Source organism: Notamacropus eugenii, chromosome 1, assembly GCF_028372415.1.
Source record: "Notamacropus eugenii isolate mMacEug1 chromosome 1, mMacEug1.pri_v2, whole genome shotgun sequence".
NCBI classification, from domain to species: domain Eukaryota; kingdom Metazoa; phylum Chordata; class Mammalia; order Diprotodontia; family Macropodidae; genus Notamacropus; species Notamacropus eugenii.
This window is the reverse complement of record NC_092872.1, coordinates 497,835,673-497,847,994: the sequence shown is the minus strand read 5'-3', so window position 1 is coordinate 497,847,994 and position 12,322 is coordinate 497,835,673. Positions and strand designations below refer to the sequence as shown.

The 12,322-nt window shown below is 41.9% G+C and overlaps 1 protein-coding gene across 1 annotated transcript in view; it reads left to right on the top strand.

Annotated features, from left to right (window-relative positions):
* Nucleotides 1-12,322, top strand: part of COL20A1 (collagen type XX alpha 1 chain) — a 117,978-nt gene that overhangs the window by 59,471 nt on the left and 46,185 nt on the right. Inside the window, exons 15-23 of the mRNA XM_072633307.1 lie at nt 3,497-3,661; nt 3,947-4,104; nt 4,806-4,935; nt 5,592-5,758; nt 6,122-6,245; nt 6,953-7,092; nt 8,622-8,751; nt 9,675-9,817; nt 10,255-10,387. Of these exons, the coding sequence (XP_072489408.1) occupies nt 3,497-3,661; nt 3,947-4,104; nt 4,806-4,935; nt 5,592-5,758; nt 6,122-6,245; nt 6,953-7,092; nt 8,622-8,751; nt 9,675-9,817; nt 10,255-10,387 (1,290 nt within the window). The remainder of the gene's footprint in view (nt 1-3,496; nt 3,662-3,946; nt 4,105-4,805; nt 4,936-5,591; nt 5,759-6,121; nt 6,246-6,952; nt 7,093-8,621; nt 8,752-9,674; nt 9,818-10,254; nt 10,388-12,322) is intronic.

Here is a 12,322-nt window from a genome sequence, read left to right as displayed (position 1 = left end):
TTATCTCAGAGTCTATTTCTGTAGCTCTATCTATCTTTGTCTGTCTCTCTCTGTCTTTCGCCCTCTGTGAGCATCTTTCTCTTTTCAAAAATATGCATACATACTGTTTGGGAATAAAGATTCCTACTTTCTCTCCTCAAAAGCAAAACCAAAGAATATTGTGTGTTTTTGGAGAGCAAGGGATGATATAAAGTGCCCTGGTCTAAGGGTCACAAGAGATCAGAGTTTTGGTTCTGGCTTGGTCGTTGGGAAGGGGGAGGATGGTCAGTGAAATTTTTGGAGATTCTTTTCTTGCCCAGTGGTACAAGTAGAAAGAGTGCTAGCTCTGTTAGCCAGCATGCAGGCCAGAGGATGTGGGTTCAAATCCTGCTCTGGACTTTATATGTAATGTTGGGAAATCTTTTGGGGATTTGGTTTCTTGATCTATAGAAAGAGGGTTTTATGTTGCTCTAGATGACTTTAGAGATACCTCCCAGATTTAGATCTCTGATTCTCAGTTATCTAAGGTTTAGGGCCAGTGCAACAGGTTGGAGCTCAATTCAGCATGCAGGGAGTTTCCACTATTCTTCTGCTAACAATCCTGTCCCTCTTGTTGACAGTCCTGGACACAACTATTTCTTCTTCTCTGACAGTTGAAGAAAGACAGAGGTGGCACTGATAGAGGGCTCTCAGGCACTCAGCTTGAGGTAGCTAGATGGTACAGTGGATAGAGTTCTAGGCCTGGAATAAGAAGACCTGAGTTCAAATCCAGGGTTTAGATACGTATTAGCTGTGTGACCTTAGACAAGTCACTTAACCTCTGCTTGCCTCAACTGTGAAATGGGGATAATAAGAACACCTACCTTCCAATTTTGTGGTAAGGAACAAATGAGATAATATTTGTAAAGCACATAGAACAATTCCCAACACAATAATTGGTACTGTATAAATACTAGCTATTATCCTTATTTTTGTTAATAATAATAATGATCTAAGTAAGGTTCATGAAGCTGAATTATAAGCAAAAGGGGCGGCAAGTGTGGTACATTGGAAAGGTCATTGGAATTGAAGTCAGAACATGTGGGTTTCAGTCTTAGCTTGACTACTTAGTGTGTGACTTTGAGGAAGGTCACTGGGACCTTCATTTCCTCGTCTGCCAAATGAGGGGATTGGACTTGCTTTTCTTGAGCCACCTCTCAGTTTGAATATTCTGTGACTCTGTGGGTTAAGATCAGTCAGCCAATCAGCAAACAAGCAATTTTTGAACACTTGCTACGTGTTAGGGACTTTGCTAAGCACTGGGGATATAAAGAAAAGCAAACCAAGCATGGTCCCACTCTTAAGGAGCTCACATTCTAATTTGGAAGACAACATGCAAATAACTCTGCCTGTACAACGCATATACAGTGTAAATCAAAAGTAATTTTGGGGAAAGCCTCTTGGAAGGGGAAAGGGATCCAGAAAAGTCCTTTTGGAAAAGTTAGAATTTCAGCTGAATTTTGAATGAGGCCAGGGAATTTAGGAGGTAAAGGTGAGGAGAGAAAGTATTCTAGGCATGGGGAATAGGTAGTCAAGAAATGGTGTATTACTATGTATGTGAAGAAATAGCCAGGAGGCCTGAATAGCTGGATCATAGAGTATATAGAGGGCAGTAAAGTGTAGGAATACTGGAAAGGCAAGAAGGAGTGATGTTGTAAATGGCTTAAAATATCAAACAGCATTTTATATTTGATCCCTGATGTAACGGGGAGCTAATAGACACTGAGTAGGAAGGTGAAATGATCAGACCTCCACTTTAGAAAAATCACTTTTGCAGCAGTCAGGCATGGATTGGAGAGTGGGAGATCTGAGGCAGGGTGAGGAATGAGAAAGCTATTGCAATAGTCCAGATATGAAGAGATAGTGGCCCACAATGGGGTTAGAGAAAGTTAAAATAGATGGTGTGAGTAGAAAGAAGGGGACATATTCAAGAGATGTCATGAAGGTAGAAATGACAGTTTGTTGTTCAGTTTCAGTCATGCCTGACTCTGTGATTCCATTTGAGATTTTCTTGGCAAAGATACTCAAGTCATTTGCCATTTCCATCTTTAAGAAATGACAATACTTAATTTAAAATGACAGACAGTTAGATATGTGGGATATGTGAATGAGAAGTAGAGGATGACATGAAGATTGTGAACCCAGGTAACTGGGAAGATGTTGGGGCCCTCAGCAGTAATTGGCAAGTGGAGATGAATGTAGAGTTTTTAGGGATAAGATAATGAATTTCATTCATATTAAGTTTGCAACATCTATAGGACAACTAGTTGAAGATGTCTAAGAGGCTGTTGGCAATGTGGGATTAGAGCTCAGAGAAGAGATTAGAGTTGGGATAGATCTGGAATCATCGAGATAGAGATGATAATTGCACCATGGAAGCTGATGAAATCACTAAGCAAGACAGTATAGAGAAGAGAAGAGAGACCAGGGATCGTATGCCCTTGAGACTTTCAAGCATTTTCTGATCAAGAGGGTTTTGCTAAACTGAAGCTCAACCTTGGAAAAGAATTCCTCATCTACAGGATCCATCAAACTACTACTAGTACACAATACATTAGTGTGTTTGAGACCATGTGCCCAGCATTGAGAGCAAAAAAACAGAAAGACAAGATGCCATATTTGCCCTCAGGAATCTCATAAGGTAGTAGAGAAGATGAGACACATATGCAAACTATTTTCCTGAAATTTTTCATCCTACCCAAAAGCATGTACACACCATCTCCTGTGGCCCTTGCTCTAAGAACCATAATCAATTGACCTTATAATTGCCTCTTTAAAGGGGGAGTCAAAAAATTGCCCATTCCTGGGTCTTCTCAGGCAAAAACACACCCTTTCTTGACCACTACTCCTTATGTCATTTCCTCCTGTTAGAAATAAGCTGCTTGAGGATATGGACTGTGTTCCTTCTTTCCATCTTTCCTACCTCTCCTCTCCCTTCCCCTCCTCTCCTCTCCTCTCCTTTCTTCTCCTCTCCTCTCCTCCTCTATACTCCCCTCCTTTCCTTGCCTCTTCTCTCCCCTCCCTTCTCCTCCCTTTCCCTTCCCTTTTCTTTCCCTTATTTTCTTCCTTCCTTTTTAGATTTTCTTTTAAAAGCAGTGTACAAGGAGGGTTATCAAGGAGATACAGAGTGCTTTCTCTGTGTTTTCAAAGGGAGGAGAGAGAACTTGGAATAATAAAATGAGAGAAAGCCTCAGAGACATTTAGGTGTCACAGTGGATAGAGTGCTGGGCCTGGAGTCAGGAAGACCTGAGTTCAAATCTGGCCTCAGACACTTACTAATGTGTGACCCTGGGCAAGTCACTTAATCCTGTTTGCCTCAGTTTCTTTATCTGTAAAATGAGCTGGAGAAGGAACTGGCAAACCACCCCAAATGGAATCATGAAGAGTTGGACATGACTGAAAATGATTCAACAACGTGCAAGAAGCAGGGTTCTTAGCACAGCCAGCAACTTCACCCCAAGACTTGCTCTTTATACAGGAGTGAAAAATGCTGATGAGTCTGAGCTGACACACCTGGCCTCCCTACCCTTGGATGTCACAGTTCACAATGTCCAGGATTTCCCTCTCCTTGGCAACCTGACTGACAGGCTCATCCGACTCCTTTGCTGGAAGATCCAAGAAAGAAGTTGGAGCAGGGACCTAGGTGAGGAAATACATTTGCTGACAGCTTTGTCCCCTTGTCCAAGCAGTGGATGTAGTATCCACTAGACAGAGAGAAAGATTGTTCTAGTGGGTGAAGGAGGGAATCTCTTTTTCTATCCTTTTCCCCTCCACACCCAGCTCTCAGTTCTAGAAATGACCTCCAGAGGGGGCTGAAGGAATTGTTAATGGAGAAACATTTTGGAGACTTTTTTTTTTCTATTTTTGAGGGAGGAGTACATTGAAGGGAGTTAGCCCACCTACTTCCCTCCCCTACACTCACCCACAGGTGTCCCAGCTAATAGATGGCCCCACCCAAGCCCCACGAATTTGATTGTATCGGAGGTGACAGCCACAGGGCTCCGCCTGGCCTGGACCCCTCCTCTGGAGCCTGCCAGGAAGTACAGGATTGTGTATCATCCCTCCAGAGGTGGCACACTCAGGGAGGTAAGAGGAGCCAGGAGGACATGGAAAATTAAAAACCTGCAAAAATTCAAAAGATTCATCTTGATCTTTGGTTGGAACTATTCACTAGAGGCAGAGGTCAAGTACACATTGTACTTTCTTTTTGTTCCCTCATTGGTGGATTAAGGGGTGTCTGGGCAAAAGAGACAGCAGTTAGGAGGGGAAACCAAGAACCAGGATAATCAAATAACTGGATAAGTATCCCTAGTTCATCTACTCTTTGTTTATATTCATTTGGTACAGCTAGAACTAACCCTAAAGTCCCCAAATTTGGTTTCATTTGACTGACCCAGCTTTGGCCCTAGACTGGCCCCATATGCCTATCAACAGAATAAACTCTAAATCTTAGCCTCTGTGTCCTAATCTTGAGCATAGATTAGCTTCCCAAAAGTTGGATTTTCATGAGTTTTTAGTTCTCATTGGTTGAAGTGTGTAATGTAGACAAAAACATCACAGGGCATTAGAACTGGAAGAGTATTTAGTGATCATTTAGTTTCAGCTCCTCCTTTAACAAATTTAGAAGTTGGAGTCCAGAGATACTGGATGAGCTGGGATTGGAACCCAAGTACCTTGTTCCCCAGTTCAGTACTTTTCAACTACACCAAACTCTATGGGGAGGCCCTCTCCGACACCATCGTTGCACTAGAGTGAGGTTGCTCTGTCCTTACCTGTCTCTCTTCCAGGTCACAGTGGAGGGGGCTACCTCATCTGCCCAGCTGCTGAATTTGACCTCCAACACAGAGTACTTGGTTACGGTGTTTCCTGTCTACAAGGATGGTGTTGGAGAAGGGCTGCAGGACATTGTGACTACATGTAGGTCAGGAGTAGCTCTGTGACTATGCCTTACCTTTGACTTTAATGAAGTAGATTCAGGGATATTTGAATGTTAAGAAGCTCTTAGCTTCTTCTTCTGGCTGTAGGAGAGTGATTAAAACACCAGATCTCATGAGGGGATCTGGTCCTATTCTAGAAGTCATATAGAGAGAGTGTTATCCAGGAGGAAGGGCTTAGAACTAGGGTGGGGGTGACGGGGCAGGGCTCCTGCTGACTTGTTCTGTGACCCTGGACAAGACATAGCACCTTCTTGAGTTTTAGTTTCCCCACTTGAAACATTATGAGTATACAGGTGAACTTCATTCAGTGGAGAAGGTATCATGACATGGTGTGATGCAAAGAGTAACAGACTTGGAGTCAGCAAACCTTGGTTCTAGTACTGGGTGTGATGGGTATGGACAAGTCACATGATTCAGTCTCAGTTTCCTCATTTCTAGAATGGGGATACTACTTGTATTGTTTTCCTCATAGGGAGGCTATTTTGAAAGCTTAAAACACGCAGATACTGTTCATCACCATCTTCCCATCCTCCAACCCTATTCCTCCCCTTTGTAAGATTGATTTCTACTTTGAGTTTTCTTAATGTGGGGTCCACCTGTCCTGTCTCTCTCTGACACTGTGCTCTCCTTGGATAGTACCACTGTCTCCACCAAGCTCACTGACCATTTTCAGCGTGACCCACAGTAGTATCCATTTGACCTGGAAGCCCACAAATAAAGCTACGCAGTACCTGGTTCGCTGTACTTCATCAACTTCCCCTAGAGAGCAGGAGGTGGAGGAGGAAGAGGAAGGTAGGAAAGAGGTATGTGCAAGTTTGTTCCCCAGGAACCCTCACTTGAATTGCTCACTAGGGTCCTGAGGCCAACCCAACCAGACCATTCTATAGGAATAGATTGTGGGAATGATGGTGGGAAGAAGAGGTTTAGACTTAACCTTCTTTTTATAAGAGCTGGGACTAGTCTAACCACCTCATTTCATAGATGAGGAAATTGATGCCCAGAATGAGAAAATTACTTGTCCAAGGTTACACAGCAAGTTAGTAGCAAATGATGAGGAAGGTAGTAGTGGGGAGGGGAGGGGAGGGTGAGGGTGAGGGTGAGGGCGATGAGGGCTCAGTTTGATCAAACCTTCCACCATAATAGCACATTGGGGTCTTGTGCTCCAGGTGAGAGTGGGGAATCCTGAGGTTCTGCTGGAAGGTCTGGCTCCTGGCACGGAATATAACCTTGCTGTGTATGCTCTCTTTGGGGAGGAAATCAGTGAGCCCCAGAGCATCCAAGTCAAGACATGTGAGTGACACCCTGATGACTCTTCTTTCATAAATCCTGTTTCTCTCTTTTTATTTATCCTTTTTATTCCACTCTCCTCCAAACTTTGGACAGCTACCTGTCTTTCCTCCATCTTCTTAACAAGCATTACCCTCTTACAAAATGAGAGCTGTCTTTCCTACAAAAGGAGTCTTTCACAGGGGAGCAGAGAGGGATCAAAACAAGATATTTCCTTTCAGATTTGTCTCCTCTTTGGTTAAACAATCCCCCCAATCTAACATAACCCTAATATACTTACTTAGAAGACACATTCAAAGATATATATATATATATATATATATATATACACACACACACATATATGGATGTATATGTATATGTATATATATATATGTATATATATATATATATATATGTGTATATATATATATATATATATATATATATATATATATATATATATATATATATATATATATATATATGTTGTTGTGTTCCTCCCTTCATTCCTGAAGAAGACCACGCCATCAGAGAAGTGATGACACAACTTGCACTTGACTTTGTTTTGAGTGAGGGAGGGCTGGGCAGGTCACCAGCCTCACTTCTCCTCCTGAGCCATCTGAATCCAGTGACCAGATATTCATCAGGAGTACTGGAGATGACCCTATATTATATATTAAAGAATCCCAATCCTCACATTTCCTAAGTGCATGATGTTGAATTTGTAGTGTCTCTGGATCTCCCCAAACACCTGAGCTTCTCTGAGGTCAGCCACAGCTCTGTTCAAGTCCACTGGGAGGCATCATCACGGGGGGTGCGCATGTACCATGTGTCCTATGTCTCACTGGAAGGGAACCAAGCTGGGGAGGTGAGTGTCTACTGTGACCTCAGTCATGGTAGGGCAAGTCCCAGGGGTCCTGTAGAACAACCTACAGGCCTCCTTGGATTTCTTTCTTTAGCTCTTCACTATTCTGAAATGAGTGATACTTTCTTTAATCTAGGTGAGTGATGTATAATGACAACTGATTAGGTCACCTTGGGATGGTGTAATGAGAAACCTGGAGTAGGGGGATGGAAAGGGAAGCAGTAGAAAATAGTAGAGAGGTAGGGAGGGTGGAGATGCTGCTGATAGCCCCCTTGGAAGCTGGGAAATTGTTTAGCCTAAATGTAGTTGTGTCCTAGAAAATATGACTTACTAGTTCTAAACTCCCTGATTTTCAGTTCCTCTTAGGATCATTTTTGTAATCATTCAAAGTCTCCACCCCTCATTCCCTTCTTCCCTCTGTGACACACTCTTGCAGAAGATGGTATGCTATTTCCAGGGTTTATTTACAAGGAAGTGGAATAAATTCAGAAGTATGACTATGAGGTTATATATGATCAAAGTGCATGAAATAAATCTACTTAGATGTCCAGATAGCTCTTAAGCTTATGAGTGCTAGTCAATGTCTTTCAAGCCTATCTAGGGTTCAACCTCTGTGGACTGTCTTCTCAGGAAGCCACCTTCATGTGACTCATCCATTTCAACTACTCTGTTCCTAGGACTGTTTTTGCCATGACTTGCTTTACTCAACTTTTGGCTTTATTTGTTAATCTTGTTTTTTACAATCGATGCCCAGCCCATAACCAATCAGGAATCACCACTTGACTAATCCATCATCTTGGTCAGTATAGTTGCATGTACACCTGAACACACTAGTTACAACCTCCTATTAGGCACTGGGAGAGGGGACAAAGGGTAAGTCATCATATATGCTGGTATAATTGCAAAGATTAACTTAACCTTCAAAAGAAAAAATACCCCAAAGAGCAACAGAAACATACCATAACCACTCTGTGCCATGGATTTGAAGCATCAGCTGCCATCTCCTGTGAATAAGAACCAGTCTCCAGATAAAATGGTTCCTCTTGTTTTCCTAAGTGTCATATGTGAGTAAGCACTTACATGCTCAGAGAAATCTTCACCTGTTGTTCAGGTTAGGTGAAAATCTTGACAATAAACCAGTCATATTCATTAGACTAAAGTCCCTGTTGTAAATTAAGTGCCCTAGAACAAATTAGTCTTTTGGCCTCCTAAACTGTACAAGATCCCTTTGGAAAATATTGAACTTTAGAGCTGGAAGAGACACAGAGGAATAACATATTTCCAAAGTTATGGAGATGTACCCACATCCATTATAAACCATGTTTTGTGAGCTTTCTTCTGGGGGAAGGATGTGTGTGAACCTCGGGATACATACAGTGGCCTAAATTCCTGGGAATGGCCTGACTGACTTTGAGAGGGGGAAGTAAATTGTATGGTCCTCCAGTGAGATGGCTGCCCCATCCTCCCTGGGAGGAGTGACTGTCTATAACCTAGACTGCTGTGGAAGCCTAAAGCTTACCATTACTTTGCAGATAGATGTCTCCAGGAATGCTTCTTCTGTCAAGCTGGCCCCACTATCCTCCTCTACCCCATATATTGTCAGTGTCACATCAATCTACAAAGAGGGTGATTCCTCCACACTCACTGGACGAGTAACAACACGTGAGTGAACAGAAAGCTGTGGTGAGGCAGTGAGATCTTTCCAAGCTAAAGGGCAAAGTATCTCCCTGGTACATCCCCATAGATAGACAGCATAGCATGAGGAAAAGAACACTGAACTTGGAATCAGGTGAACTGAGTTTATCTGTCCTTAAACAGATGTGTGATCACAGGTAAGTCATTTAATCTCTCTGAGCCTCAGTTTCCTTATCTTTAAAATGGGGATAGTAAATGCTTACTCTTAGACTCCTATATAAATTTTAGCTATTTTGCATGTGTATATGTATATACATATGTATGTATGCTTGCCTTGGGGAGAGAACATCCTTTATGAGGATAGAATCCCAGAACTGCAGAGATCTAGATTCAGAGATGCTTAAAAAATATTTACTGAATTAAATTGAAATGTAGAAAGTCAGAAACAGAACTTAATGTTGTGGGACAAGATTCTAGAAAAACAAGGTTAAGTCCCAAGAAAATAAGCTGAGTCTTTATCCTAATGTGGATGGAATCTCCTGAAATTTAGGAAAAGACAGGAAAATGATGACATGACAAGTGAGATGGAAAAGTGGGAATCTCACAGAACTATTTAACCCCTTCAGAGATAGAAGCCTTTTTCTGTCTCCTTTCCTTCTATTGATTCCTACTCTGCCCACCATGTGTTCCTGTTATCCCAGGAGTCTAATGTTGATCATGAAATCAGTGAATTGCAAAGATTTCTGCCAGGCCCTGGATTCCCAGGCTGCTGTCATTTGAGGGCTGTAGTATGAGGTGGGGCCAGATGTCAGGGTACTGTTGAGCTCCCGAGACATCTGCTCTGCACCTATTCACAGGCAGTTGGAAACAGCAAAGAGGGGGTAAGACCAATGGGCATTCAAGAGGCAAAACTCAAGGTCAAAAGTTTTCCTCCTTTTTCTGCCCTTTAGGAAAAGTTCCAGCCCCAAGTCACTTAAAAGTAACTGAACTGCCAGGGGATGATGTCCGGCTGGAATGGGCTGCTGCTGCAGCTTCTGGTGTCGTGGTCTATCAAATCAAATGGATGCCCTTGGGTGAAGGAAAAGCTTACGAGGTACAAGTATAAGTTGTGGGGTCCAAGTGGAAAGTATTAAGAAACAAAGTCTGAAATGTTTGTCTTACAAAGGAGACACAAGTGTTTCTCAGCCCCCCCAAACTATTCTTTGATAGGAGGACCCACTGACCAAGTAGGCAACTATCTGGAACTGGCCAGACCCCTCCCTGAAAGCCAAGCCCTTGAGCAGAGTCTCTTTGAGCTTAGACTACTGCTGCTCCTTCCCCAGATAAAGAGTCAATAGGGTCACCATCTTTTCCTGGCCTAGACCAAATACACCAGATTTTCTCAGCACACATACTCTGCACAGGAGGAATTCAGCCCTAAAAATCAGGAACCTACAGATCCAGCATCTCTTAATTGGACAGATATCCTAATCCAAGTGTCTGGGAGAATCTAGTCTGTATCCCTCATTCCCTCTTTTTCTCTCACCACAGATTTCTGTCCCAGGGAACCTAGGCACTGCCACTTTGCCTGGTCTAGGAAAGCATGCAGAATATGAGATCTCCATCTTAGCCTATTACAGAGATGGGGCCCGCAGTGACACAGTATCCCTCCGATATACTCCAAGTAAGTGATAAACTCCTCTTTTTGATCACTGAGGAGAGACTGCCCAAATAAGACTAGAACCACAGCTCAGAGTCTATGGTGTATACATGCTTGTATGTACAATATAACCAGAGGCCTGTTGGAATCAACTCCTAAGGGCATAAAAACCAGTTGTTAAATTTTCAGTGTGAGCATTTATACTTCCAAAATGGGGTAATACTACAAATCAAAGCTTGATTTATTGTTTTTTTAATTGTCCAGATTTGAGAAAGTGATGGAGAAAATGGTAATAATGCAGATTAAACTTAAAAGTACATCATGAATACATATTTTCTTTTTTTTATTATTTTTTAATGTTTGACAATCACTAACATACAATTGAGATTTTATCCCCCCCACACCTACCCCCCACTACCCCCCTCCCTCTCCACGACTACATACAATTCTGTATAGGTTCTACATATATTTCCTATTGAGTATATTTTCACTATAGTCATGCTATGTAGTCAGACTAAAATAAATGAAAGAAATCATATAACAAATCAAAACATGATACACAAACACATACACATACACAAACATGATCTGCTACATTTTGTGAATGACTTCCATATTTCTTTCTCTGAGTGTGGAAGGCATTTTGCCTTGAGAACCACCTTTGGGATTTTTTTTTTTATAAGAAGTTTTTGCGTTATTACAAAATTCCAAGTCTACCAGAAAAAACTCTCGCACACTGTGGTCGTTGCTGTGCACAAAGTTCTCCTGGTTCTGCTCCTTTCACTCAGCATCAGGTCATATAAGTCCTTCCAGGCCTCTCTGAAGTCTTCTTGTTCAACATTTCTTATGGCACAATAGTACTCCATTACATTCATATACCATAATTTATTCAGCCATTCCCCAATTGATGGACATCCCCTTGACTTCCAGTTTTTGGCAACTACATAGAGTGCTGCTATAAATATTTTTGTACATGTGGGACCCTTTCCCATTTTTATGATCTCTTGGGGATATAGTCCTAGTAGCGATATTGCTGGGTCAAAGGGTATGCACATTTTTGTAGCCCTTTGGGCATAGTTCCAAATTGCTCTCCAGAATGGTTGGATGCGCTCGCAGCTCCACCAACAATGAATTAGTGTTCCAACTTTCCCACATCCTCTCCAGCATTTATCATTTTCTTGTTCTGTCATGTTTGCCAATCTTATAGGTGTGATGTGGTACCTCAGAGTTGTTTTGATTTGCATCTCTCTAACCAATAGTGATTTAGAGCATTTTTTCATATGATTATAGATAGCTTTAATTTCTTCCTCTGAAAATTGCCTGCTCATATCCTTTGACCATTTATCAATTGGGGAATGACTTGTATGATTATACGTATGAGTCAGTTCTCTATATATCCTAGAAACGAGGCCTTTATCCCCGAGCTTAGCTGTAAAAATTCTTTCCCAATTTACTACTTCCCTCCGGATTTTGGTTGCATTGGGTTTGGTTGTGCAAAAACTTCTCAGTTTAATGTAATCAAAGTTATCCATTTTGCATTTCATAATGCTTTCTATCTCTCCTTTAGTAAAGAATTCTTCTCTTCTCCATAGATCTGATAAATACACTATTCCTTGCTTCTCCAGTTTATTCATGGTATCAATCTTTATACCTAAATCATGTACCATTTGGACTTTATTCTTGTGTACGGTGTCAGGTATGGGTCTATGCCTAATTTCCGCCACACTGTTATCCAGTTTTCCCAGCAATTTTTGTCAAACAATGAGTTCTTATCCCAGAAGCTGGGGTCCTTGGGTTTATCAAACAGAAGGTTGCTATATTCCTTGCCTACTGCATCTTGAGTGCCAAGTCTATTCCACTTGTCTACCTCTCTGTTTCTTAGCCAATACCAAGTGGTTTTGATAATTGCTGCTTATTAGTACAGTTTGAGATCTGGTAGCGCTAGGCCACCTTCCCAAG